Below are 24,325 nucleotides of genomic sequence, written 5' to 3' on the forward strand. Positions count from 1 at the left end.
ATGAGAATGACATCTACATCCAGCAGAACGAGTCAAGCTCCTGTTTACACTTAAAATACAATAATAAAATAAAATATACTATTGAAATGTAAATAGGTTCACATCTTCACACTAAATATGGCAAATATCATATATGACAAAAGAGGAAATAATACATGAAACACATCAAAAGACATTAGTTTGTTTTCCAGGTCGTACAGGTTGTCGTTCGGTGACATTACGGGTTGCAGAAGTAAAGCGCATTGTGATTGGTCTTACAAGTCCTGTCTTCTCATTTTTCATTGGACTGGCAATGTTCAGGGTGGTCGTTTCTATTGGTCAGCAAAACATGAAAGCTCAGCGCTGATTGGCTGCACATAAAGGTTGTACAGTCCGGCAAAAAGTGTCGAACTGAAGAATGAAGTGAAGAGGAAGTACGGTTAAGATGGAACTATAGAACATTGGACTTTTACGTTGTGTAGTCGAGTGGAGGGAGACGGTTTGTTAGAGTGAGTCGTTTGTTCTGCTCAATGTCATTGTGTTTACACAGTGTGAATGGACGGAGAACGTTTACAGTTAATACGCGCCGAGCCGGAAGACAGTGTCAATATAAAATGCATCTCGGTGCTCCGTCATTGTGTTTAGACGTTTAAATATTTACAATAAACTTACTTTGGTGACTAACTAACTATTTGTGTAATATTACAAAAACTCCCAAGCTGGAGGAGTGCGTGATTTCACGTGTTAGCTAATGTGACACTTGACTTCAGCTTCGTTTGAACTCAAAAACTTGTTTCGGGGTCTATATTTGTTTGTTATCGACAAATATGATTAAATGCACCAATTGTGGACAAGGTTTTAAAACTACTTGGGTTATTTGTTCATTTTTAACTGCCGCCACCGAGTTAAATGAAGTAAACCAGTTTCTGCGATGACCCCGGCTACGTGTGTCAAGTGAAGCAGAATAGAATAATGATTTCCGGTTACAAAATCAAAGCCCGGATTATGGATGTAGGCAAGAACGCTGTGAATTGTTTTAACCTCAATTTTGTTTTAATTCGACTCTTCACTTACTCGCGGAGCCCCATTTATCTTGTAATATTAAATTCGAGTAAAATGGTACTTCGATTCTGTTACGGCAAAATCGTTCACTTTCCGGTTTGTCCTTCATGTTTGTGGCGTCGGTGACAAAGTTATGAAAGCTGTTGTTGATGACATCATTGGCAAACATACTACTTTGAGAATCATGAACGGTGCCTCATCTGTTTCAATAAGCAGATGAGAAGTACAACTTTTACAGATTTGACATATCTGATTCATTGATTTTAGGTCAATGAGATGCAAAATTTGGAGAAGTGGAGGTGTAACTGCAAAACGGAGAGAAACAAATTCCAGTGTGTGTGCTTGTTCCCAGCCGGCCATGCCCACCCAGCCCCCTGAAAGGGAACCGGAGGAGGAGATGGAGGCAGAGGGAGAGTCTGAGCTCCCTGAGGCCAACGGGGAGGTGGAGGATGAAAAGGAGACGACGGGAGGCAGAGGAGAGGAGACCATGGAGGAGAGCACGGAGGAGAGGGAGAGCGATTTAGAGGAGACGGAAGAGGATGAGGAGGAAGACGATGAAGAGGAGGACGAGGAGGAAGAGGAGAGTTCAGGTAAAGCAATGGCAGAAATATTGATGAGCACATTTATATAGATCTTACATGTTGTCAGAACCACCTGGATGTTTTGGTGTGTGTGTGTGTATGTGTATTACCCATTTCTCCGTGTGTCTCTGAAGAGATGGATGATGAAGACTGTGAGAGGAGGAGAGGAGAATGTCTGGATGAGATGTTGGATCTGGAGAAACAGTTTCAGGAGCTGAAGGAGAAGTAAGTTACACAAATGGGCAGAAGGAGGAGGAAGAGGGGTAGAAGGAGGAAGACCACTAAAGTAAGGAGTGTGTGTGTGCAGGTTGTTCAGGGAGCGTCTGAACCAGATGAAGGTGAAGCTGGACGAGGTGCTGACGGGAAAGTCTGGAGAATTCAAAGAACCACTGGCTGCACTGCAGGACAGCATGCAGATCCGCACACACGTGGCTGGTAACAACAGGACACACACACACACACACACACACACACGCACTCGCACTCGCACTCACCTGCCGTCAGCTCAGCTCTCTAACCCTCTGTGTCCTCACCTCTGTGCAGGAGTGTACAGAGAGCTCTGCCTGCAGGTCATCAAGCACAAGTATGAGTGTGAACTGCAAGGAGCCAGACAGCACCTGGAGGTAACACACACACACACACACACACACACACACACACACACACACACACACACACACACACACACACACACACACACACACACACACACACACACACACACACACACACACACACACACACACACACACACACCATCTGCACACAGGGCAGGAAATGGGGGCGCCAAGGTCAGCACTATTGAACCTGTGTGTGTGTTTGATACAGAGTGAGCGGACATTACTGTTTGATGCCATGAAGACGGAGCTGCTGGAAAAAATAAGAAGACTGGAGGAGGACAGACAGAATGTAGACCTTACCTCAGGTACACACACACACACACACACACACACACACACACACACACACACACACACACACACACACACACACACACACACACACACACACACACACACACACACACACACACACACATTATAATCAATGTAACACCTTCTCCTGTCAGAATGGAGCGATGAGATGAGGAGCAAGAAATGTAAAAGAAAGAACCGTCTGGGTCGAACGGAGGGAAGAAAGAAAGTGGCTCTGGTTTCAGGTAAACATCTTGGTCTTCTTGTGACCTGAATCATATCTCCATGTGTTCAGGCCTGTAAAGGTTTGTTTGCTTCCCCCTCTGTCTCTCAGGGCCGTTCATCGTCTACATGCTGAGAGACATCGACATCCTTGATGACTGGACTGCTATCAAGAAGGTAACGCATCAGAGGCTGTTTACTGTATTCTGTCAAATATATATATATATACACACGCACGCGGGCAGGCAGTCGTTAAGTAATGAGTTCTGTGTTCTTCCCAGGCAAAAGCAGCGCTGTCTCCAACAAAGAAAAAAGCTGACAGTAAGTCATTCATACTGTGTATACACACACACACACACACACACACACACACACACACACACACACACACACACACACACACACACACACACACACACACACACACACAGTGGGCTTCTTTTTGACTCCGCCCCTTTTGTCTTTCAGAGCGGTGATGATGGGATTTGTCTCCCTGAAGATCAAAGGCAGCCAAACTCCACTTCTGCACACTCACATTCCCTCATTCATGTATTTAAGGTTTCTCCACTAAAGCCCAGCAGCTGTGTGTGTGTGTGTGTTTCTACACTGCTGACTCCAAAAAGCCTCCTGCTTGTTTTTATCTCTGGCTATTTAAAATGACTTTGTAATGAAATGACCTTTATTTATAGAACCATTTGTTATGGTGATTAAAGTTTGAATCTTTTAAGTTGTTGTTCCGACTCTCTCTCTCTGTCTTTCTGTGTGTGTGTGTGTCTTTCTCTCTCTGTGTGTGTGTGTGTGTGTGTGTGTGTGTGTGTGTGTGTGTGTGTGTGTGTGTGTGTGTGTGTGTGTGTGTGTGTGTGTGTGTGTGTGTGTGTGTGTGTGTGTGTGTGTGTGTGTGTGTGTGTGTGTGTGTGTGTGTGTGTGTGTGTGTGTGTGTGTGTGTGTGTGTGTGTGTTCTGTTAATAATTTCTCTTCTCCCTGCTCAGCCTCAGTAAAGTGCACTGTGGGTTCCCTCATTAATGCCTCATCTAAGTAACAGGAAATGAAAAGAAACAGAGAATGTTATAATGTTTATTTAACAATGTAAGTGAGGAGGAGGAAAGGGAAGATAAGTGCAGGTTTCTTTTGAACTCTGTTGTTTCTCTCCTCCATAGATCGTCACATCTCGTCACATTTCTTTCCTCTCACAGACGTACTTACAGAGCCTCTCTCCCTCTGCCCATGACTTCTAGGACCCACTTAAACTATTTTCCTCTTTTCTCCTAAACCCAAACATCTCGTTTCAAAGGGAGCCTCTTATCTTGCCTCTTCCTCCTCATTCTGTCGTTTCCCTCCTCTCTCACAGCCTCTTGCTGAGTGTACGTGCCTGCCTCTCTCTGGCATCAAAGGCAGCTTTGGTCTCCATGAGTACGTCGAGCTCCCTGCGGATGAGCTCCATGTCGAGCTGGGTGGCCTCACACAGCTCCCTCAGGGTGGCCGACTCCTCTCTCAGCTGTCTGGCAGCCGGTGAGAGCAGGTCGGCGTGTTCACAGCACTGCGTCTGCATCCTTCTGGCATCAGTCAGGAGAGACTCCACTCTGACTCCCACTGAGTCTAACTGCTCACTGGACATACTCTGAACAGGAAGCAGAGCCAGAAAGACGGAGGGGAGGAGGGATTTGATCATTTCATGACTAGGGTGTTAGCAGTCACTTACAGCATTTTGACTGTAGAACTCATCAGAATTGTAATTGAAAAGCTCCATTTTGAGCCTCCTGTCATTATCTGAGCTCTATTCTATTGATTTTCCTATTATTCCCCAAAAGACTGGAATTAAAGTGAATCAGTCATTAGTATAGCAGAACTAAACAGTAAAGTAAAGATTCATTTCAAATTAAATAACAGAAATATCTTACCATAGATTTCCAGGTCAAATCTATCACAGCCCTTCTAATCTTCCTGATCCTCGATAGTCACACAGTCCTCAATGTTCTACAGAGCCAATTTTCTTTGTCTTTCTGTGTGTTTATGTTATAATCTGGCCCCAGGATCAAAGTGTTCTGTATCTGCATGGATTCTTTCTCCTTTCCTCTGTTGTCTCTCTTCTCTTTCTCTCTCCAGAAGACTAGATCTGTTAGCTCAGAGCTCAGGTCTGTTAATCCATGGAGATTAGTCTTTCAGGGATGGAGGTAGACGTGATTTGTGACGGCAGCGGGAACGTTTTAACGTCTCTTTAGATCTATGACGTCATTGGCAATGGTTAGTGTACTTTAGTCAGAAAGAAAGGGAGGAAAGTTACCGTCTGATAATTACATTCTTCTGCTGTAAGTAATCAAACTAAATTTCTTTCTCAATAACACTAATTATTCAATCAAAAGGATAAGTAATAGACTATTCTTCGGTCAGTTTATCAGCAGCGGGATTGTGCAGTTTTGAATCTGTTCCAATAACACATTATGACACGTGACGAGGTGGCCGAGTGGTTAAGGCGATGGACTGCTAATCCATTGTGCTCTGCACGCGTGGGTTCGAATCCCATCCTCGTCGAAAAGGTCGTTTTTGTGCAGACACGTCTTCTACAGGGTAATGATGTTACATCACGTCAGGAGCAGACAAGGAGGAGGCATTAAAAGCAATCTTTCAATCTCTGAATTCACCAACCAACGCAACGCAACTTGTACTGGCATCATACGGGTTCCATCATTTCTAACTTGTCACACACATCTGACATCGTGACTCTTCGGCCAATGGCTGCAAAGTCAAGATTGGAGCATCGGCCAATCACGCCGCGCTCGGAGCTTGCCGCCCCCGTGTCAGCCAATAGCGTCGCGGCGCCGTTGACCTGTGTCAGCCAATCGCGTCGCGGCGCTCCATTTTCGTTGCGAAACACGGAAGCGACGCTGCGGTACGAAGGAGTTACGGAACTACGACAGAACGTTACAAAGTTAGTAACCGTGAAATAGTTTTGCTTTTGTCGTCCTCTTCTTCTGAAGTATTCGCTGCAGTTAAAGTAAGTAGTGGTGAAATGATCGGCTCAGGTAATCGTAGTTACGGTAGTTTGCTAAATTACCAGTGACGGGTAATGTCGAACCGTCTCGACATTAATCTGATAGTTACGGTAACTCATCATGATTAAACTACTTAACCTATTATGATTCATATTGATAACGTCACATTCAGTGTGTTTATGCGCTGCAGTGTCCCACTGTGAGCTATGGTGGGCTTGCCTACAGTACCTACAGTTTTAAGGTAAATATACACTATGTTATCTAGATAGATGACAGCTGTTAATGGCTGTAGATATATTCATTAGTATCTGATTGCAATAAATCATGTTTTAAGTGTAGTTTGCCTGTTCATCCATATCCATAAATATGCACATCGTGTTTATGCTGTGATACATTGTTATACAGTATATACACATTGCTATTTCCATGTTATCTTTAGATGAGCACTTAACCTTAGAGAACCAAAAGCTCCAAACCCAAAGCAGCATCAACAGAATGTACTTAATGCAGTCATTACTATGCAGGTAACCTGGACGATATAATGATGCAGATTAATATAAATCAGATGAAGGACTGTACACTGAGTGACTCCATGGCTATATTCTGCGAGGACCACCAGGCCCGCTCCGTCCCCTGCCAGTCCAAGAAAGTGGAGTTTTCATAGGTGCCAGTGAGCAAGGCACCAAACCCACAACTGCTCCAGGCACTGTAGAAGAGCTGCCCTGCACCCCCTCTGTAATGCATGTGTTTTGTGTGTGATAGGTAAGATGTGGTGCAAGACAAATTTCAATTGCATGTAATTTCATGTAATATGGAAAATAAAAGTATCTTATCTAAAATAATGAAATTTGATCAAGATGGCTCCAAACTTGCCAATGAATCCTCATGTCACGGCGATGTTGTGTATGGATCTCTGGTTTCTTGTGAGTTTCCTAGGCCACGATATGGCCCATCCAAAAACAAAAACTAAATTCATAAGGGTTCCACCTTTCCTTTTTCGTAAACTAGACCAAAATTTGAATTTTCTCCAAACTCATGCCAATTGATTCCCGTGCCACCCAGAGGCTGTGTGTGAAATTTCTGCTCTGTGGCTTCTTACTTGTCCAAGATATGGGCTTTAGGGCACATAGCGGAATTAAAGAATGGTTCATCCATGTTGTGGTAAGGCCTAAAATATACTTCCCATCCATTTTCCCCACTACTCCAGCAACATCAGGTGCTCTGCCAAAGTTGGGGTCTCAACAGGCATTGGTGGTTCAGTGGTAGAATTCTGGCCTGCCACGCAGCAGACCCTGGTCCGATTCCCGGCCAATGCAATGACATTTAGAATGCCTGGGAAGATGGCCCTCTACTACAGTGGTATGGCCTCTTGCAGGAAAGGCAACCCTGTTTTTCTTACATTGTAAAACAGTGGTGCCCCACCTGTAAAGCTTTCTCACTCAAGGCAGATAGAGGTATTGGATACAAAGCTGCTTTTAAAGAATGGTTCTTCCATGTTGTGGTAAGGCCTAAAATATACTTCCCATCCATTTTCCCCACTACTCCAGCAACATGACGTTCTCTGCCAAAGTTGGGGTGTCAACAGGCATTGGTGGTTCAGTGGTAGAATTCTCGCCTGCCACGCGGGAGACCCGGGTCCGATTCCCGGCCAATGCAATGACTTTTAGAATGCCTGGGAAGATGGCCCTCTACTACAGTGGTATGGCCTCTTGCAGGAAAGGCAACCCACCAACCCTGATTTTCTTACATTGTAAAACAGTGGTGCTCCGCCTGTAAAGCTTTCTCACTCAAGGCAGATAGAGGTATTGGATACAAAGCTGCTTTTAAAGAATGGTTCATCCATGTTGTGGTAAGGCCTTAAATATACTTCCCATCCATTTTCCCCACTACTCCAGCAACATGACGTTCTCTGCCAAAGTTGGGGTGTCAACAGGCATTGGTGGTTCAGTGGTAGAATTCTCGCCTGCCACGCGGGAGACCCGGGTCCGATTCCCGGCCAATGCAATGTCATTTAGAATGCCTGGGAAGATGGCCCTCTACTACAGTGGTATGGCCTCTTGCAGGAAAGTCAACCCACCAACCCTGTTTTTCTTACATTGTAAAACAGTGGTGCCCCGCCTGTAAAGCTTTCTCACTCAAGGCAGATAGAGGTATTGGATACAAAGCTGCTTTTAAAGAATGGTTCATCCATGTTGTGGTAAGGCCTAAAATAAACTTCCCATCCATTTTCCCCACTACTCCAGCAACATGACGTTCTCTGCCAAAGTTGGGGTGTCAACAGGCATTGGTGGTTCAGTGGTAGAATTCTCGCCTGCCACGCGGGAGACCCGGGTCCGATTCCCGGCCAATGCAATGACTTTTAGAATGCCTGGGAAGATGGCCCTCTACTACAGTGGTATGGCCTCTTGCAGGAAAGGCAACCCACCAACCCTGATTTTCTTACATTGTAAAACAGTGGTGCCCCGCCTGTAAAGCTTTCTCAGTCAAGGCAGATAGAGGTATTGGATACAAAGCTGCTTTTAAAGAATGGTTCATCCATGTTGTGGTAAGGCCTAAAATATACTTCCCATCCATTTTCCCCACTACTCCAGCAACATGACGTTCTCTGCCAAAGTTGGGGTGTCAACAGGCATTGGTGGTTCAGTGGTAGAATTCTCGCCTGCCACGCGGGAGACCCGGGTCCTATTCCCGGCCAATGCAATGACTTTTAGAATGCCTGGGAAGATGGCCCTCTACTACAGTGGTATGGCCTCTTGCAGGAAAGGCAACCCACCAACCCTGTTTTTCTTACATTGTAAAACAGTGGTGCCCCGCCTGTAAAGCTTTCTCAGTCAAGGCAGATAGAGGTATTGGATACAAAGCTGCTTTTAAAGAATGGGTCATCCATGTTGCGGTAAGGCCTAAAATATACTTCCCATCCATTTTCCCCACTACTCCAGCAACATGACGTTCTCTGCCAAAGTTGGGGTCTCAACAGGCATTGGTGGTTCAGTGGTAGAATTCTTGCCTGCCACGCGGGAGACCCGGGTCCGATTCCCGGCCAATGCAATGACATTTAGAATGCCTGGGAAGATGGCCCTCTACTACAGTGGTATGGCCTCTTGCAGGAAAGGCAACCCTGTTTTTCTTACATTGTAAAACAGTGGTGCCCCGCCTGTAAAGCTTTCTCAGTCAAGGCAGATAGAGGTATTGGATACAAAGCTGCTTTTAAAGAATGGTTCATCCATGTTGTGGTAAGGCCTAAAATATACTTCCCATCCATTTTCCCCACAACTCCAGCAACATGACGTTCTCTGCCAAAGTTGGGGTCTCAACAGGCATTGGTGGTTCAGTGGTAGAATTCTCGCCTGCCACGCGGGAGACCCGGGTCCGATTCCCGGCCAATGCAATGACATTTAGAATGCCTGGGAAGATGGCCCTCTACTACAGTGGTATGGCCTCTTGCAGGAAAGGCAACCCTGTTTTTCTTACATTGTAAAACAGTGGTGCCCCGCCTGTAAAGCTTTCTCAGTCAAGGCAGATAGAGGTATTGGATACAAAGCTGCTTTTAAAGAATGGTTCATCCATGTTGTGGTAAGGCCTACAATATACTTCCCATCCATTTTCCCCACTACTCCAGCAACATGACGTTCTCTGCCAAAGTTGGGGTGTCAACAGGCATTGGTGGTTCAGTGGTAGAATTCTCGCCTGCCACGCGGGAGACCCGGGTCCGATTCCCGGCCAATGCAATGACATTTAGAATGCCTGGGAAGATGGCCCTCTACTACAGTGGTATGGCCTCTTGCAGGAAAGGCAACCCTGTTTTTCTTACATTGTAAAACAGTGGTGCCCCGCCTGTAAAGCTTTCTCAGTCAAGGCAGATAGAGGTATTGGATACAAAGCTGCTTTTAAAGAATGGTTCATCCATGTTGTGGTAAGGCCTAAAATATACTTCCCATCCATTTTCCCCACAACTCCAGCAACATGACGTTCTCTGCCAAAGTTGGGGTGTCAACAGGCATTGGTGGTTCAGTGGTAGAATTCTCGCCTGCCACGCGGGAGACCCGGGTCCGATTCCCGGCCAATGCAATGACATTTAGAATGCCTGGGAAGATGGCCCTCTACTACAGTGGTATGGCCTCTTGCAGGAAAGGCAACCCACCAACCCTGTTTTTCTTACATTGTAAAACAGTGGTGCCCCGCCTGTAAAGCTTTCTCAGTCAAGGCAGATAGAGGTATTGGATACAAAGCTGCTTTTAAAGAATGGGTCATCCATGTTGCGGTAAGGCCTAAAATATACTTCCCATCCATTTTCCCCACTACTCCAGCAACATGACGTTCTCTGCCAAAGTTGGGGTCTCAACAGGCATTGGTGGTTCAGTGGTAGAATTCTCGCCTGCCACGTGGGAGACCCGGGTCCGATTCCCGGCCAATGCAATGACATTTAGAATGCCTGGGAAGATGGCCCTCTACTACAGTGGTATGGCCTCTTGCAGGAAAGTCAACCCACCAACCCTGTTTTTCTTACATTGTAAAACAGTGGTGCCCCGCCTGTAAAGCTTTCTCAGTCAAGGCAGATAGAGGTATTGGATACAAAGCTGCTTTTAAAGAATGGTTCATCCATGTTGTGGTAAGGCCTAAAATATACTTCCCATCCATTTTCCCCACAACTCCAGCAACATGACGTTCTCTGCCAAAGTTGTGGTCTCAACAGGCATTGGTGGTTCAGTGGTAGAATTCTCGCCTGCCACGCGGGAGACCCGGGTCCGATTCCCGGCCAATGCAATGACATTTAGAATGCCTGGGAAGATGGCCCTCTACTACAGTGGTATGGCCTCTTGCAGGAAAGGCAACCCTGTTTTTCTTACATTGTAAAACAGTGGTGCCCCGCCGCCTGTAAAGCTTTCTCAGTCAAGGCAGATAGAGGTATTGGATACAAAGCTGCTTTTAAAGAATGGTTCATCCATGTTGTGGTAAGGCCTACAATATACTTCCCATCCATTTTCCCCACTACTCCAGCAACATGACATTCTCTGCCAAAGTTCGGGTGTCAACAGGCATTGGTGGTTCAGTGGTAGAACTCTCGCCTGCCACGCGGGAGACCCGGGTCCGATTCCCGGCCAATGCAATGACATTTAGAATGCCTGGGAAGATGGCCCTCTACTACAGTGGTATGGCCTCTTGCAGGAAAGGCAACCCACCAACCCTGTTTTTCTTACATTGTAAAACAGTGGTGCCCCGCCTGTAAAGCTCTCTCAGTCAAGGCAGATAGAGGTATTGGATACAAAGCTGCTTTTAAAGAATGGTTCATCCATGTTGTGGTAAGGCCTACAATATACTTCCCATCCATTTTCCCCACTACTCCAGCAACATGACGTTCTCTGCCAAAGTTGGGGTGTCAACAGGCATTGGTGGTTCAGTGGTAGAATTCTCGCCTGCCACGCGGGAGATCCGGGTCCGATTCCCGGCCAATGCAATGACATTTAGAATGCCTGGGAAGATGGCCCTCTACTACAGTGGTATGGCCTCTTGCAGGAAAGGCAACCCTGTTTTTCTTACATTGTAAAACAGTGGTGCCCCGCCTGTAAAGCTTTCTCAGTCAAGGCAGATAGAGGTATTGGATACAAAGCTGCTTTTAAAGAATGGTTCATCCATGTTGTGGTAAGGCCTACAATATACTTCCCATCCATTTTCCCCACTACTCCAGCAACATGACGTTCTCTGCCAAAGTTGGGGTGTCAACAGGCATTGGTGGTTCAGTGGTAGATTTCTCGCCTGCCACGCGGGAGATCCGGGTCCGATTCCCGGCCAATGCAATGACATTTAGAATGCCTGGGAAGATGGCCCTCTACTACAGTGGTATGGCCTCTTGCAGGAAAGGCAACCCTGTTTTTCTTACATTGTAAAACAGTGGTGCCCCGCCTGTAAAGCTTTCTCAGTCAAGGCAGATAGAGGTATTGGATACAAAGCTGCTTTTAAAGAATGGTTCATCCATGTTGTGGTAAGGCCTAAAATATACTTCTCATCCATTTTCCCCACAACTCCAGCAACATGACATTCTCTGCCAAAGTGGGGCTCTCAACAGGCATTGGTGGTTCAGTGGTAGAATTCTCGCCTGCCACGCGGGAGACCTGGGTCCGATTCCCGGCCAATGCAATGACTTTTAGAATGCCTGGGAAGATGGCCCTCTACTACAGTGGTATGGCCTCTTGCAGGAAAGGCAACCCTGTTTTTCTTACATTGTAAAACAGTGGTGCCCCGCCTGTAAAGCTTTCTCAGTCAAGGCAGATAGAGGTATTGGATACAAAGCTGCTTTTAAAGAATGGTTCATCCATGTTGTGGTAAGGCCTAAAATATAGTTCTCATCCATTTTCCCCACAACTCCAGCAACATGACATTCTCTGCCAAAGTTGGGCTCTCAACAGGCATTGGTGGTTCAGTGGTAGAATTCTCGCCTGCCACGCGGGAGACCCGGGTCCGATTCCCGGCCAATGCAATGACATTTAGAATGCCTGGGAAGATGGCCCTCTACTACAGTGGTATGGCCTCTTGCAGGAAAGTCAACCCACCAACCCTGTTTTTCTTACATTGTAAAACAGTGGTGCCCCGCCTGTAAAGCTTTCTCACTCAAGGCAGATAGAGGTATTGCATACAAAGCTGCTTTTAAAGAATGGTTCATCCATGTTGTGGTAAGGCCTAAAATATACTTCCCATCCATTTTCCCCACTACTCCAGCAACATCACGTTCTCTGCTAAAGATGGGGTCTCAACAGGCATTGGTGGTTCAGTGGTAGAATTCTCGCCTCCCACGCGGGAGACCCGGGCCCGATTCCCGGCCAATGCAATGACTTTTAGAATGCCTGGGAAGATGGCCCTCTACTACAGTGGTATGGCCTCTTGCAGGAAAGGCAACCCACCAACCCTGATTTTCTTACATTGTAAAACAGTGGTGCTCCGCCTGTAAAGCTTTCTCACTCAAGGCAGATAGAGGTATTGGATACAAAGCTGCTTTTAAAGAATGGTTCATCCATGTTGTGGTAAGGCCTTAAATATACTTCCCATCCATTTTCCCCACTACTCCAGCAACATGACGTTCTCTGCCAAAGTTGGGGTCTCAACAGGCATTGGTGGTTCAGTGGTAGAATTCTCGCCTGCCACGCGGGAGACCCGGGTCCGATTCCCGGCCAATGCAATGTCATTTAGAATGCCTGGGAAGATGGCCCTCTACTACAGTGGTATGGCCTCTTGCAGGAAAGTCAACCCACCAACCCTGTTTTTCTTACATTGTAAAACAGTGGTGCCCCGCCTGTAAAGCTTTCTCAGTCAAGGCAGATAGAGGTATTGGATACAAAGCTGCTTTTAAAGAATGGTTCATCCATGTTGTGGTAAGGCCTAAAATATACTTCCCATCCATTTTCCCCACAACTCCAGCAACATGACGTTCTCTGCCAAAGTTGTGGTCTCAACAGGCATTGGTGGTTCAGTGGTAGAATTCTCGCCTGCCACGCGGGAGACCCGGGTCCGATTCCCGGCCAATGCAATGACATTTAGAATGCCTGGGAAGATGGCCCTCTACTACAGTGGTATGGCCTCTTGCAGGAAAGGCAACCCACCAACCCTGTTTTTCTTACATTGTAAAACAGTGGTGCCCCGCCTGTAAAGCTTTCTCAGTCAAGGCAGATAGAGGTATTGGATACAAAGCTGCTTTTAAAGAATGGTTCATCCATGTTGTGGTAAGGCCTACAATATACTTTCCATCCATTTTCCCCACTACTCCAGCAACATGACGTTCTCTGCCAAAGTTGGGGTGTCAACAGGCATTGGTGGTTCAGTGGTAGAATTCTCGCCTGCCACGCGGGAGACCCGGGTCCTATTCCCGGCCAATGCAATGACATTTAGAATGCCTGGGAAGATGGCCCTCTACTACAGTGGTATGGCCTCTTGCAGGAAAGGCAACCCTGTTTTTCTTACATTGTAAAACAGTGGTGCCCCGCCTGTAAAGCTTTCTCAGTCAAGGCAGATAGAGGTATTGGATACAAAGCTGCTTTTAAAGAATGGTTCATCCATGTTGTGGTAAGGCCTAAAATATACTTCCCATCCATTTTCCCCACAACTCCAGCAACATGACGTTCTCTGCCAAAGTTGGGGTGTCAACAGGCATTGGTGGTTCAGTGGTAGAATTCTCGCCTGCCACGCGGGAGACCCGGGTCCGATTCCCGGCCAATGCAATGACATTTAGAATGCCTGGGAAGATGGCCCTCTACTACAGTGGTATGGCCTCTTGCAGGAAAGGCAACCCTGTTTTTCTTACATTGTAAAACAGTGGTGCCCCGCCTGTAAAGCTTTCTCAGTCAAGGCAGATAGAGGTATTGGATACAAAGCTGCTTTTAAAGAATGGTTCATCCATGTTGTGGTAAGGCCTAAAATATACTTCCCATCCATTTTCCCCACAACTCCAGCAACATGACGTTCTCTGCCAAAGTTGGGGTGTCAACAGGCATTGGTGGTTCAGTGGTAGAATTCTCGCCTGCCACGCGGGAGACCCGGGTCCGATTCCCGGCCAATGCAATGACATTTAGAATGCCTGGGAAGATGGCCCTCTACTACAGTGGTATGGCCTCTTGCAGGAAAGGCAACCCACCAACCCTGTTTTTCTTACATTGTAAAACAGTGGTGCCCCGCCTGTAAAGCTTTCTCAGTCAAGGCAGATAGAGGTATTGGATACAAAGCTGCTTTTAAAGAATGGTTCATCCATGTTGTGGTAAGGCCTACAATATACTTCCCATCCATTTTCCCCACTACTCCAGCAACATGACGTTCTCTGCCAAAGTTGGGGTGTCAACAGGCATTGGTGGTTCAGTGGTAGAATTCTCGCCTGCCACGCGGGAGATCCGGGTCCGATTCCCGGCCAATGCAATGACATTTAGAATGCCTGGGAAGATGGCCCTCTACTACAGTGGTATGGCCTCTTGCAGGAAAGGCAACCCTGTTTTTCTTACATTGTAAAACAGTGGTGCCCCGCCTGTAAAGCTTTCTCAGTCAAGGCAGATAGAGGTATTGGATACAAAGCTGCTTTTAAAGAATGGTTCATCCATGTTGTGGTAAGGCCTAAAATATACTTCTCATCCATTTTCCCCACAACTCCAGCAACATGACATTCTCTGCCAAAGTGGGGCTCTCAACAGGCATTGGTGGTTCAGTGGTAGAATTCTCGCCTGCCACGCGGGAGACCCGGGTCCGATTCCCGGCCAATGCAATGACATTTAGAATGCCTGGGAAGATGGCCCTCTACTACAGTGGTATGGCCTCTTGCAGGAAAGGCAACCCTGTTTTTCTTACATTGTAAAACAGTGGTGCCCCGCCTGTAAAGCTTTTTCAGTCAAGGCAGATGGAGGTATTGGATACAAAGCTGCTTTTAAAGAATGGTTCATCCATGTTGTGGTAAGGCCTACAATATACTTCCCATCCATTTTCCCCACTACTCCAGCAACATGACGTTCTCTGCCAAATTTGGGGTGTCAACAGGCATTGGTGGTTCAGTGGTAGAATTCTCGCCTGCCACGCGGGAGACCCGGGTCCGATTCCCGGCCAATGCAATGACTTTTAAAATGCCTGGGAAGATGGCCCTCTACTACAGTGGTATGGCCTCTTGCAGGAAAGGCAACCCTGTTTTTCTTACATTGTAAAACAGTGGTGCCCCGCCTGTAAAGCTTTCTCAGTCAAGGCAGATAGAGGTATTGGATACAAAGCTGCTTTTAAAGAATGGTTCATCCATGTTGTGGTAAGGCCTAAAATATACTTCCCATCCATTTTCCCCACAACTCCAGCAACATGACGTTCTCTGCCAAAGTTGGGGTCTCAACAGGCATTGGTGGTTCAGTGGTAGAATTCTCGCCTGCCACGCGGGAGACCCGGGTCCGATTCCCGGCCAATGCAATGACATTTAGAATGCCTGGGAAGATGGCCCTCTACTACAGTGGTATGGCCTCTTGCAGGAAAGGCAACCCTGTTTTTCTTACATTGTAAAACAGTGGTGCCCCGCCTGTAAAGCTTTCTCAGTCAAGGCAGATAGAGGTATTGGATACAAAGCTGCTTTTAAAGAATGGTTCATCCATGTTGTGGTAAGGCCTACAATATACTTCCCATCCATTTTCCCCACTACTCCAGCAACATGACGTTCTCTGCCAAAGTTGGGGTGTCAACAGGCATTGGTGGTTCAGTGGTAGAATTCTCGCCTGCCACGCGGGAGATCCGGGTCCGATTCCCGGCCAATGCAATGACATTTAGAATGCCTGGGAAGATGGCCCTCTACTACAGTGGTATGGCCTCTTGCAGGAAAGGCAACCCTGTTTTTCTTACATTGTAAAACAGTGGTGCCCCGCCTGTAAAGCTTTCTCAGTCAAGGCAGATAGAGGTATTGGATACAAAGCTGCTTTTAAAGAATGGTTCATCCATGTTGTGGTAAGGCCTAAAATATACTTCCCATCCATTTTCCCCACAACTCCAGCAACATGACGTTCTCTGCCAAAGTTGGGGTGTCAACAGGCATTGGTGGTTCAGTGGTAGAATTCTCGCCTGCCACGCGGGAGACCCGGGTCCGATTCCCGGCCAATGCAATGACATTTAGAATGCCTGGGAAGATGGCCCTCTACTACAGTGGTATGGCCTCTTGCAGGAAAGGCAACCCACCAACCCTGTTTTTCTTACATTGTAAAACAGTGGTGCCCCGCCTGTAAAGCTTTCTCAGTCAAGGCAGATAGAGGTATTGGATACAAAGCTGCTTTTAAAGAATGGGTCATCCATGTTGCGGTAAGGCCTAAAATATACTTCCCATCCATTTTCCCCACTACTCCAGCAACATGACGTTCTCTGCCAAAGTTGGGGTCTCAACAGGCATTGGTGGTTCAGTGGTAGAATTCTCGCCTGCCACGTGGGAGACCCGGGTCCGATTCCCGGCCAATGCAATGACATTTAGAATGCCTGGGAAGATGGCCCTCTACTACAGTGGTATGGCCTCTTGCAGGAAAGTCAACCCACCAACCCTGTTTTTCTTACATTGTAAAACAGTGGTGCCCCGCCTGTAAAGCTTTCTCAGTCAAGGCAGATAGAGGTATTGGATACAAAGCTGCTTTTAAAGAATGGTTCATCCATGTTGTGGTAAGGCCTAAAATATACTTCCCATCCATTTTCCCCACAACTCCAGCAACATGACGTTCTCTGCCAAAGTTGTGGTCTCAACAGGCATTGGTGGTTCAGTGGTAGAATTCTCGCCTGCCACGCGGGAGACCCGGGTCCGATTCCCGGCCAATGCAATGACATTTAGAATGCCTGGGAAGATGGCCCTCTACTACAGTGGTATGGCCTCTTGCAGGAAAGGCAACCCTGTTTTCTTACATTGTAAAACAGTGGTGCCCCGCCTGTAAAGCTTTCTCAGTCAAGGCAGATAGAGGTATTGGATACAAAGCTGCTTTTAAAGAATGGTTCATCCATGTTGTGGTAAGGCCTACAATATACTTCCCATCCATTTTCCCCACTACTCCAGCAACATGACATTCTCTGCCAAAGTTGGGGTGTCAACAGGCATTGGTGGTTCAGTGGTAGAATTCTCGCCTGCCACGCGGGAGACCCGGGTCCTATTCCCGGCCAATGCAATGACATTTAGAATGCCTGGGAAGATGGCCCTCTACTACAGTGGTATGGCCTCTTGCAGGAAAGGCAACCCTGTTTTTCTTACATTGTAAAACAGTGGTGCCCCGCCTGTAAAGCTTTCTCAGTCAAGGCAGATAGAGGTATTGGATACAAAGCTGCTTTTAAAGAATGGTTCATCCATGTTGTGGTAAGGCCTAAAATATACTTCCCATCCATTTTCCCCACAACTCCAGCAACATGACGTTCTCTGCCAAAGTTGGGGTGTCAACAGGCATTGGTGGTTCAGTGGTAGAATTCTCGCCTGCCACGCGGGAGACCCGGGTCCGATTCCCGGCCAATGCAATGACATTTAGAATGCCTGGGAAGATGGCCCTCTACTACAGTGGTATGGCCTCTTGCAGGAAAGGCAACCCACCAACCCTGTTTTTCTTACATTGTAAAACAGTGGTGCCCCGCCTGTAAAGCTTTCTCAGTCAAGGCAGATAGAGGTATTGGATACAAAGCTGCTTTTAAAGAATGGTTCATCCATGTTGTGGTAAGGCCTACAATATACTTCCCATCCATTTTCCCCACTACTCCAGCAACATGACGTTCTCTGCCAAAGTTGGGGTGTCAACAGGCATTGGTGGTTCAGTGGTAGAATTCTCGCCTGCCACGCGGGAGATCCGGGTCCGATTCCCGGCCAATGCAATGACATTTAGAATGCCTGGGAAGATGGCCCTCTACTACAGTGGTATGGCCTCTTGCAGGAAAGGCAACCCTGTTTTTCTTACATTGTAAAACAGTGGTGCCCCGCCTGTAAAGCTTTCTCAGTCAAGGCAGATAGAGGTATTGGATACAAAGCTGCTTTTAAAGAATGGTTCATCCATGTTGTGGTAAGGCCTAAAATATACTTCTCATCCATTTTCCCCACAACTCCAGCAACATGACATTCTCTGCCAAAGTTGGGCTCTCAACAGGCATTGGTGGTTCAGTGGTAGAATTCTCGCCTGCCACGCGGGAGACCCGGGTCCGATTCCCGGCCAATGCAATGACATTTAGAATGCCTGGGAAGATGGCCCTCTACTACAGTGGTATGGCCTCTTGCAGGAAAGGCAACCCTGTTTTTCTTACATTGTAAAACAGTGGTGCCCCGCCTGTAAAGCTTTTTCAGTCAAGGCAGATAGAGGTATTGGATACAAAGCTGCTTTTAAAGAATGGTTCATCCATGTTGTGGTAAGGCCTACAATATACTTCCCATCCATTTTCCCCACTACTCCAGCAACATGACGTTCTCTGCCAAATTTGGGGTGTCAACAGGCATTGGTGGTTCAGTGGTAGAATTCTCGCCTGCCACGCGAGAGACCCGGGTCCGATTCCCGGCCAATGCAATGACTTTTAAAATGCCTGGGAAGATGGCCCTCTACTACAGTGGTATGGCCTCTTGCAGGAAAGGCAACCCTGTTTTTCTTACATTGTAAAACAGTGGTGCCCCGCCTGTAAAGCTTTCTCAGTCAAGGCAGATAGAGGTATTGGATACAAAGCTGCTTTTAAAGAATGGTTCATCCATGTTGTGGTAAGGCCTAAAATATACTTCCCATCCATTTTCCCCACAACTCCAGCAACATGACGTTCTCTGCCAAAGTTGGGGTCTCAACAGGCATTGGTGGTTCAGTGGTAGAATTCTCGCCTGCCACGCGGGAGACCCGGGTCCGATTCCCGGCCAATGCAATGACATTTAGAATGCCTGGGAAGATGGCCCTCTACTACAGTGGTATGGCCTCTTGCAGGAAAGGCAACCCTGTTTTTCTTACATTGTAAAACAGTGGTGCCCCGCCTGTAAAGCTTTCTCAGTCAAGGCAGATAGAGGTATTGGATACAAAGCTGCTTTTAAAGAATGGTTCATCCATGTTGTGGTAAGGCCTACAATATACTTCCCATCCATTTTCCCCACTACTCCAGCAACATGACGTTCTCTGCCAAAGTTGGGGTGTCAACAGGCATTGGTGGTTCAGTGGTAGAACTCTCGCCTGCCATGTGGGAGACCCGGGTCCGATTCCCGGCCAATGCAATGACATTTAGAATGCCTGGGAAGATGGCCCTCTACTACAGTGGTATGGCCTCTTGCAGGAAAGGCAACCCTGTTTTTCTTACATTGTAAAACAGTGGTGCCCCGCCTGTAAAGCTTTCTCAGTCAAGGCAGATAGAGGTATTGGATACAAAGCTGCTTTTAAAGAATGGTTCATCCATGTTGTGGTAAGGCCTAAAATATACTTCCCATCCATTTTCCCCACAACTCCAGCAACATGACGTTCTCTGCCAAAGTTGGGGTGTCAACAGGCATTGGTGGTTCAGTGGTAGAATTCTCGCCTGCCACGCGGGAGACCCGGGTCCGATTCCCGGCCAATGCAATGACATTTAGAATGCCTGGGAAGATGGCCCTCTACTACAGTGGTATGGCCTCTTGCAGGAAAGGCAACCCACCAACCCTGTTTTTCTTACATTGTAAAACAGTGGTGCCCCGCCTGTAAAGCTTTCTCAGTCAAGGCAGATAGAGGTATTGGATACAAAGCTGCTTTTAAAGAATGGGTCATCCATGTTGCGGTAAGGCCTAAAATATACTTCCCATCCATTTTCCCCACTACTCCAGCAACATGACGTTCTCTGCCAAAGTTGGGGTCTCAACAGGCATTGGTGGTTCAGTGGTAGAATTCTCGCCTGCCACGTGGGAGACCCGGGTCCGATTCCCGGCCAATGCAATGACATTTAGAATGCCTGGGAAGATGGCCCTCTACTACAGTGGTATGGCCTCTTGCAGGAAAGTCAACCCACCAACCCTGTTTTTCTTACATTGTAAAACAGTGGTGCCCCGCCTGTAAAGCTTTCTCAGTCAAGGCAGATAGAGGTATTGGATACAAAGCTGCTTTTAAAGAATGGTTCATCCATGTTGTGGTAAGGCCTAAAATATACTTCCCATCCATTTTCCCCACAACTCCAGCAACATGACGTTCTCTGCCAAAGTTGTGGTCTCAACAGGCATTGGTGGTTCAGTGGTAGAATTCTCGCCTGCCACGCGGGAGACCCGGGTCCGATTCCCGGCCAATGCAATGACTTTTAGAATGCCTGGGAAGATGGCCCTCTACTACAGTGGTATGGCCTCTTGCAGGAAAGGCAACCCACCAACCCTGTTTTTCTTACATTGTAAAACAGTGGTGCCCCGCCTGTAAAGCTTTCTCAGTCAAGGCAGATAGAGGTATTGGATACAAAGCTGCTTTTAAAGAATGGGTCATCCATGTTGCGGTAAGGCCTAAAATATACTTCCCATCCATTTTCCCCACTCCTCCAGCAACATGACATTCTCTGCCAAAGTTGGGGTCTCAACAGGCATTGGTGGTTCAGTGGTAGAATTCTCGCCTGCCACGCGGGAGACCCGGGTCCGATTCCCGGCCAATGCAATGTCATTTAGAATGCCTGGGAAGATGGCCCTCTACTACAGTGGTATGGCCTCTTGCAGGAAAGGCAACCCTGTTTTTCTTACATTGTAAAACAGTGGTGCCCCGCCTGTAAAGCTTTCTCAGTCAAGGCAGATAGAGGTATTGGATACAAAGCTGCTTTTAAAGAATGGGTCATCCATGTTGCGGTAAGGCCTAAAATATACTTCCCATCCATTTTCCCCACTACTCCAGCAACATGACGTTCTCTGCCAAAGTTGGGGTATCAACATATTGGTGGTTCAGTGGTAGAATTCTCGCCTGCCACGCGGGAGACCCGGGTCCGATTCCCGGCCAATGCAATGTCATTTAGAATGCCTGGGAAGATGGCCCTCTACTACAGTGGTATGGCCTCTTGCAGGAAAGGCAACCCTGTTTTTCTTACATTGTAAAACAGTGGTGCCCCGCCTGTAAAGCTTTCTCAGTCAAGGCAGATAGAGGTATTGGATACAAAGCTGCTTTTAAAGAATGGTTCTTCCATGTTATGGTAAGGCCTTAAATATACCTCCCATCCATTTTCCCCACTACTCCAGCAACATGATGTTCTCTGCCAAAGTTGGGGTGTCAACAGGCATTGGTGGTTCAGTGGTAGAATTCTCGCCTGCCACGCGGGAGACCCGGGTCCGATTCCCGGCCAATGCAGTGACATTTTGAATGCCTGGGAAGATGGCCCTCTACTGCAGTGGGGCTGGCCTCTTGCAGGAAAGTCAACCCAGCAACCCTGTTTTCCTGGATTGTGAAGCAGTGTCTCCCCGGTAAACCTTTCACAGATTTAAAAAAAAAAAAAATTGGACAAAATTGCTCCAAACTTGCATCAATGAATCCCAGTGACATGGGGATGTTGTGTATGAATTTCTGGCTTTTGGTTTCTTTTCTAGGCCAAGATATAGCCTTTCCGAAAATTGTAAAATTTGATTTTCTTTCGAAATTTTGGAATAAAAGATTTTTTTTTTCCAAACTCATGCCAATGGATCCTTGTGCCACCCAGAGGCTGTGTGAGAAATTTCTGCTCTGTGGCTTCTTCCTTGTCTAAGATATGGGCTCTAAGGCACACAGCGGTATTTGAAAAGAAAAATGCTTTTAAAGAATGATTCATCTATGTTATGGTAAGGCCAAAAGTGGGTTACAACCTAGCAGTCCTGTTTTTCTTACATTGTGAAACAGTGTCTCCCCCGGTAACCTTTCACAGTTTAAAAAAAAAAGATTTGGAATTTGGTCAAAATTGTCAAAATTGCTCCAAATTGTCATGAATGGATCCTTGTGCCACGTGGAAGTTGTGTATGAATTTCTGGCTTTAGGTTTCTTTCCTAGGCCAAGATATGGCCTGTCCGAAAAATGTAAAATTTGATAAGGGTCCTCCCCTTACATCTTCTGAAATTTTTTACTAAAATTTGAATTTTCTTCAAACTCATGCCAATTGATCCCCGTGCCACCCAGAGGCTGTGTGTGAAATTTCTGCTCTGTGGCTTCTTCCTTGTCCAAGATATGGGCTTTAGGGCACATAGCGGAATTTGAAAAAAAAATGCTTTTATGGAATGATTCATCCATGTTATGGTAGGCCAAAATATATTTCCCATCCATTTTCCCCCTACCACTCCAGCAACATCACCTTCTCTGCCAAATGTGGGTCTCAACAGGCATTGGTGGTTCAGTGGTAGAATTTTCCATGACTCAGTGAACAAATGAAAATAAAAACATCTTGCCAAACAATGAAGACTGTGCTTGTATGTAATTCCCAGTGCATGTTTGAATTGCCTGTTCTGAATAGCCGCAATTTCTAAGCTCAATCGCTCAGTTGACATGTCACATTGAGCAAAAGGTCTGTAAATGTTGTCTGTTGATGAGCCGTTTTTGAAATTATGAATTGTACTTGACTCATGTTGGGTTAAGATGTGAAACAGAAAATGGAAAATTCAAGCTTTGGCTCCCTTTATTTTATTTAAGTTTAAGTTTATTTAAGTCAAGCACTTTATTAGAACATTTTTCACATTAAATTTATTTTATATTTAAACTTATTTTGAAATGCAGCCCTACTTTCACTTGTTACATATATGTTCTATGTAACATGGCAATAAATACTGTCAAAACTTTTTTGAATTGTATTGAATTCATTTGATTTGACAGTCCGGTATTGATTACACACCAATGTTGATACAACCACTGGGCTTTCTCTAACTGGACCTGTTTACATTCTAATTGAATACCCTGCTCTAAGTCCTTACGTGAGTGAGATAGAGCTCAGAAGCAGCCAGTAACATTATTATGGAGCTGACTTGTCTCCATGGGGGTAAATGCTGACACAGAGCAAATGAATTTACACAGAAGACTTTCTTGCAGACTAAAATCCATGATGTTGCTGATCCTTTGAACAAACTGTGGAATACCGGAGATCAGCAAGAAGAAAGTGTCATGGGAACATGAGCTCCTGGCTTGTTTTGTGTTTACACCAAAACACGGGAGAGCACATGCAAATGTGACATTCAAAGACAGACGACTGAAAGAGTCTTCATCCCTCTGGGCCCAATTATTGGACTGCCAGGGATTTCCAATACTATTACGGAACGAAAACAAGTAAGTTATTATGTTCTTACTAAAATAAACCTTGTTGGATTTCCAGTCTGGACCCAAAAACCAATCTATTCTTCAAAGAGCTGTGGTTTGGGTCTGAACAATGAATGTTGTATAAGAAATTAGTTAGTTTTCATGTCAGTAAAGTAGAGGCTACACAGCTAAAGAATAACACAGGGAGTGCAGAGAGTGCAAGGTGTGGGAGTTTGCTTTCAGCACACACCTCTACTGTTATGGTTGCTCTTTTTGACTGAGATACGTAGTTGCTGCCACTATTTTTCATTACATGATGCTTGTGCTTGAGGTCAACTTCACTCACATCAAACTATCACCTGGGAAATTTTGTAATTTCTTTCAATTTAAATAATAAAAAATGTTTTAAAAATGAAGAATTTGTGCAAGGTAGATGAATATGATAGCCATACACAGAAAAACATTCTTGCCTTTGTCTTTGGCCTGAAATCCACCTTCCTTCCTTGTTGCTTAGTTATAATTTGATTGGATTTCTTCCTCTGTTCTGTGGTCCTGGACAGACCCCTCAGCTATGTCCCAACAAGCCCAGGTGATCCAAATTCAGCCGGAGAGCAAGGTTCAGCAGGCAGGGCAGTGGAGCACGGGCCTGTGTGACTGCTGGCAAGACATGGGAGACTGTTAGTGCCTGCACTCGACAGATGTGTGTAAAGTAATACAAAATAAATCATAATGGTATTTATTTGTGTGTGTTTGTGTGTGTGTGTGTGTGTGTGTGTGTGTACAGGCTGCTTTGCCCTATGCTGCCTCCCTGTGTTTACCTGTAAGGTGACCAGTGCAGTAGGTGCGTGTCCCTGCCTGCCTCTGCTGGACTGTATCGGCTGCGTACCACCGGCCTCTCTTGCCATGCGAGCATCTGTCAGGGAACGATTCGGCATAGA

At 46.3% G+C, this 24,325-nt stretch overlaps 1 protein-coding gene, 1 long non-coding RNA gene and 43 other non-coding genes across 48 annotated transcripts; all 45 read left to right on the top strand.

The window, feature by feature from the left end:
• The first annotated feature begins 342 nt into the window (after window positions 1-342).
• On the top strand, window positions 343-3,485 carry brms1 (BRMS1 transcriptional repressor and anoikis regulator). The gene is made up of 10 exons (XM_076139909.1): window positions 343-488; window positions 1,394-1,631; window positions 1,757-1,847; window positions 1,930-2,057; window positions 2,166-2,245; window positions 2,451-2,547; window positions 2,692-2,781; window positions 2,871-2,935; window positions 3,040-3,079; window positions 3,227-3,485. Exons 2-10 carry the CDS (start codon window positions 1,400-1,402, stop codon window positions 3,232-3,234), a joined length of 831 nt encoding a protein of 276 aa, XP_075996024.1. The 5' UTR covers window positions 343-488; window positions 1,394-1,399; the 3' UTR covers window positions 3,235-3,485.
• A 1,720-nt stretch (window positions 3,486-5,205) lies between these two features.
• On the top strand, window positions 5,206-5,287 carry trnas-gcu (transfer RNA serine (anticodon GCU)). Its single transcript has one exon. It is a non-coding gene; the product is annotated as a tRNA-Ser (tRNA).
• A 346-nt stretch (window positions 5,288-5,633) lies between these two features.
• Window positions 5,634-24,309, top strand: LOC142990165 (uncharacterized). 4 transcript variants are annotated; one of them, XR_012960757.1, is made up of 4 exons: window positions 5,634-5,750; window positions 5,921-5,989; window positions 23,184-23,417; window positions 24,172-24,309. It is a non-coding gene; the product is annotated as an uncharacterized LOC142990165 (long non-coding RNA). The 4 variants fall into 4 exon arrangements; XR_012960756.1 differs by having other exon boundaries at window positions 5,634-5,989; XR_012960755.1 differs by lacking the exon at window positions 5,921-5,989.
• trnag-gcc (transfer RNA glycine (anticodon GCC)) lies at window positions 7,334-7,404 on the top strand. The gene has a single exon. It is a non-coding gene; the product is annotated as a tRNA-Gly (tRNA).
• On the top strand, window positions 7,682-7,752 carry trnag-gcc (transfer RNA glycine (anticodon GCC)). The gene has a single exon. It is a non-coding gene; the product is annotated as a tRNA-Gly (tRNA).
• On the top strand, window positions 8,030-8,100 carry trnag-gcc (transfer RNA glycine (anticodon GCC)). The gene has a single exon. It is a non-coding gene; the product is annotated as a tRNA-Gly (tRNA).
• On the top strand, window positions 8,378-8,448 carry trnag-gcc (transfer RNA glycine (anticodon GCC)). Its single transcript has one exon. It is a non-coding gene; the product is annotated as a tRNA-Gly (tRNA).
• On the top strand, window positions 8,726-8,796 carry trnag-gcc (transfer RNA glycine (anticodon GCC)). Its single transcript has one exon. It is a non-coding gene; the product is annotated as a tRNA-Gly (tRNA).
• trnag-gcc (transfer RNA glycine (anticodon GCC)) lies at window positions 9,066-9,136 on the top strand. The gene has a single exon. It is a non-coding gene; the product is annotated as a tRNA-Gly (tRNA).
• Window positions 9,406-9,476, top strand: trnag-gcc (transfer RNA glycine (anticodon GCC)). The gene has a single exon. It is a non-coding gene; the product is annotated as a tRNA-Gly (tRNA).
• Window positions 9,746-9,816, top strand: trnag-gcc (transfer RNA glycine (anticodon GCC)). The gene has a single exon. It is a non-coding gene; the product is annotated as a tRNA-Gly (tRNA).
• On the top strand, window positions 10,094-10,164 carry trnag-gcc (transfer RNA glycine (anticodon GCC)). The gene has a single exon. It is a non-coding gene; the product is annotated as a tRNA-Gly (tRNA).
• Window positions 10,442-10,512, top strand: trnag-gcc (transfer RNA glycine (anticodon GCC)). Its single transcript has one exon. It is a non-coding gene; the product is annotated as a tRNA-Gly (tRNA).
• Window positions 10,785-10,855, top strand: trnag-gcc (transfer RNA glycine (anticodon GCC)). Its single transcript has one exon. It is a non-coding gene; the product is annotated as a tRNA-Gly (tRNA).
• Window positions 11,133-11,203, top strand: trnag-gcc (transfer RNA glycine (anticodon GCC)). Its single transcript has one exon. It is a non-coding gene; the product is annotated as a tRNA-Gly (tRNA).
• Window positions 11,473-11,543, top strand: trnag-gcc (transfer RNA glycine (anticodon GCC)). The gene has a single exon. It is a non-coding gene; the product is annotated as a tRNA-Gly (tRNA).
• On the top strand, window positions 11,813-11,883 carry trnag-gcc (transfer RNA glycine (anticodon GCC)). Its single transcript has one exon. It is a non-coding gene; the product is annotated as a tRNA-Gly (tRNA).
• trnag-gcc (transfer RNA glycine (anticodon GCC)) lies at window positions 12,153-12,223 on the top strand. Its single transcript has one exon. It is a non-coding gene; the product is annotated as a tRNA-Gly (tRNA).
• Window positions 12,501-12,571, top strand: trnag-ccc (transfer RNA glycine (anticodon CCC)). Its single transcript has one exon. It is a non-coding gene; the product is annotated as a tRNA-Gly (tRNA).
• Window positions 12,849-12,919, top strand: trnag-gcc (transfer RNA glycine (anticodon GCC)). Its single transcript has one exon. It is a non-coding gene; the product is annotated as a tRNA-Gly (tRNA).
• Window positions 13,197-13,267, top strand: trnag-gcc (transfer RNA glycine (anticodon GCC)). Its single transcript has one exon. It is a non-coding gene; the product is annotated as a tRNA-Gly (tRNA).
• On the top strand, window positions 13,545-13,615 carry trnag-gcc (transfer RNA glycine (anticodon GCC)). Its single transcript has one exon. It is a non-coding gene; the product is annotated as a tRNA-Gly (tRNA).
• Window positions 13,885-13,955, top strand: trnag-gcc (transfer RNA glycine (anticodon GCC)). The gene has a single exon. It is a non-coding gene; the product is annotated as a tRNA-Gly (tRNA).
• Window positions 14,225-14,295, top strand: trnag-gcc (transfer RNA glycine (anticodon GCC)). Its single transcript has one exon. It is a non-coding gene; the product is annotated as a tRNA-Gly (tRNA).
• trnag-gcc (transfer RNA glycine (anticodon GCC)) lies at window positions 14,573-14,643 on the top strand. Its single transcript has one exon. It is a non-coding gene; the product is annotated as a tRNA-Gly (tRNA).
• On the top strand, window positions 14,913-14,983 carry trnag-gcc (transfer RNA glycine (anticodon GCC)). The gene has a single exon. It is a non-coding gene; the product is annotated as a tRNA-Gly (tRNA).
• trnag-gcc (transfer RNA glycine (anticodon GCC)) lies at window positions 15,253-15,323 on the top strand. Its single transcript has one exon. It is a non-coding gene; the product is annotated as a tRNA-Gly (tRNA).
• Window positions 15,593-15,663, top strand: trnag-gcc (transfer RNA glycine (anticodon GCC)). Its single transcript has one exon. It is a non-coding gene; the product is annotated as a tRNA-Gly (tRNA).
• trnag-gcc (transfer RNA glycine (anticodon GCC)) lies at window positions 15,933-16,003 on the top strand. Its single transcript has one exon. It is a non-coding gene; the product is annotated as a tRNA-Gly (tRNA).
• Window positions 16,273-16,343, top strand: trnag-gcc (transfer RNA glycine (anticodon GCC)). The gene has a single exon. It is a non-coding gene; the product is annotated as a tRNA-Gly (tRNA).
• Window positions 16,621-16,691, top strand: trnag-gcc (transfer RNA glycine (anticodon GCC)). The gene has a single exon. It is a non-coding gene; the product is annotated as a tRNA-Gly (tRNA).
• Window positions 16,969-17,039, top strand: trnag-gcc (transfer RNA glycine (anticodon GCC)). The gene has a single exon. It is a non-coding gene; the product is annotated as a tRNA-Gly (tRNA).
• Window positions 17,308-17,378, top strand: trnag-gcc (transfer RNA glycine (anticodon GCC)). The gene has a single exon. It is a non-coding gene; the product is annotated as a tRNA-Gly (tRNA).
• trnag-gcc (transfer RNA glycine (anticodon GCC)) lies at window positions 17,648-17,718 on the top strand. Its single transcript has one exon. It is a non-coding gene; the product is annotated as a tRNA-Gly (tRNA).
• On the top strand, window positions 17,996-18,066 carry trnag-gcc (transfer RNA glycine (anticodon GCC)). Its single transcript has one exon. It is a non-coding gene; the product is annotated as a tRNA-Gly (tRNA).
• Window positions 18,336-18,406, top strand: trnag-gcc (transfer RNA glycine (anticodon GCC)). The gene has a single exon. It is a non-coding gene; the product is annotated as a tRNA-Gly (tRNA).
• trnag-gcc (transfer RNA glycine (anticodon GCC)) lies at window positions 18,676-18,746 on the top strand. The gene has a single exon. It is a non-coding gene; the product is annotated as a tRNA-Gly (tRNA).
• trnag-gcc (transfer RNA glycine (anticodon GCC)) lies at window positions 19,016-19,086 on the top strand. Its single transcript has one exon. It is a non-coding gene; the product is annotated as a tRNA-Gly (tRNA).
• Window positions 19,356-19,426, top strand: trnag-gcc (transfer RNA glycine (anticodon GCC)). Its single transcript has one exon. It is a non-coding gene; the product is annotated as a tRNA-Gly (tRNA).
• Window positions 19,696-19,766, top strand: trnag-gcc (transfer RNA glycine (anticodon GCC)). Its single transcript has one exon. It is a non-coding gene; the product is annotated as a tRNA-Gly (tRNA).
• On the top strand, window positions 20,044-20,114 carry trnag-gcc (transfer RNA glycine (anticodon GCC)). The gene has a single exon. It is a non-coding gene; the product is annotated as a tRNA-Gly (tRNA).
• On the top strand, window positions 20,392-20,462 carry trnag-gcc (transfer RNA glycine (anticodon GCC)). Its single transcript has one exon. It is a non-coding gene; the product is annotated as a tRNA-Gly (tRNA).
• On the top strand, window positions 20,740-20,810 carry trnag-gcc (transfer RNA glycine (anticodon GCC)). The gene has a single exon. It is a non-coding gene; the product is annotated as a tRNA-Gly (tRNA).
• trnag-gcc (transfer RNA glycine (anticodon GCC)) lies at window positions 21,078-21,148 on the top strand. Its single transcript has one exon. It is a non-coding gene; the product is annotated as a tRNA-Gly (tRNA).
• trnag-gcc (transfer RNA glycine (anticodon GCC)) lies at window positions 21,418-21,488 on the top strand. Its single transcript has one exon. It is a non-coding gene; the product is annotated as a tRNA-Gly (tRNA).
• Window positions 24,310-24,325: the final 16 nt, after the last annotated feature.

The sequence above is a fragment of the Genypterus blacodes genome, unplaced genomic scaffold, assembly GCF_046128005.1.
Source record: "Genypterus blacodes isolate CSIRO-AG114 ecotype Tasmania unplaced genomic scaffold, CSIRO-AGI_Gbla_v1 ptg000480l_1, whole genome shotgun sequence".
Taxonomy (NCBI): Eukaryota; Metazoa; Chordata; class Actinopteri; order Ophidiiformes; family Ophidiidae; genus Genypterus; species Genypterus blacodes.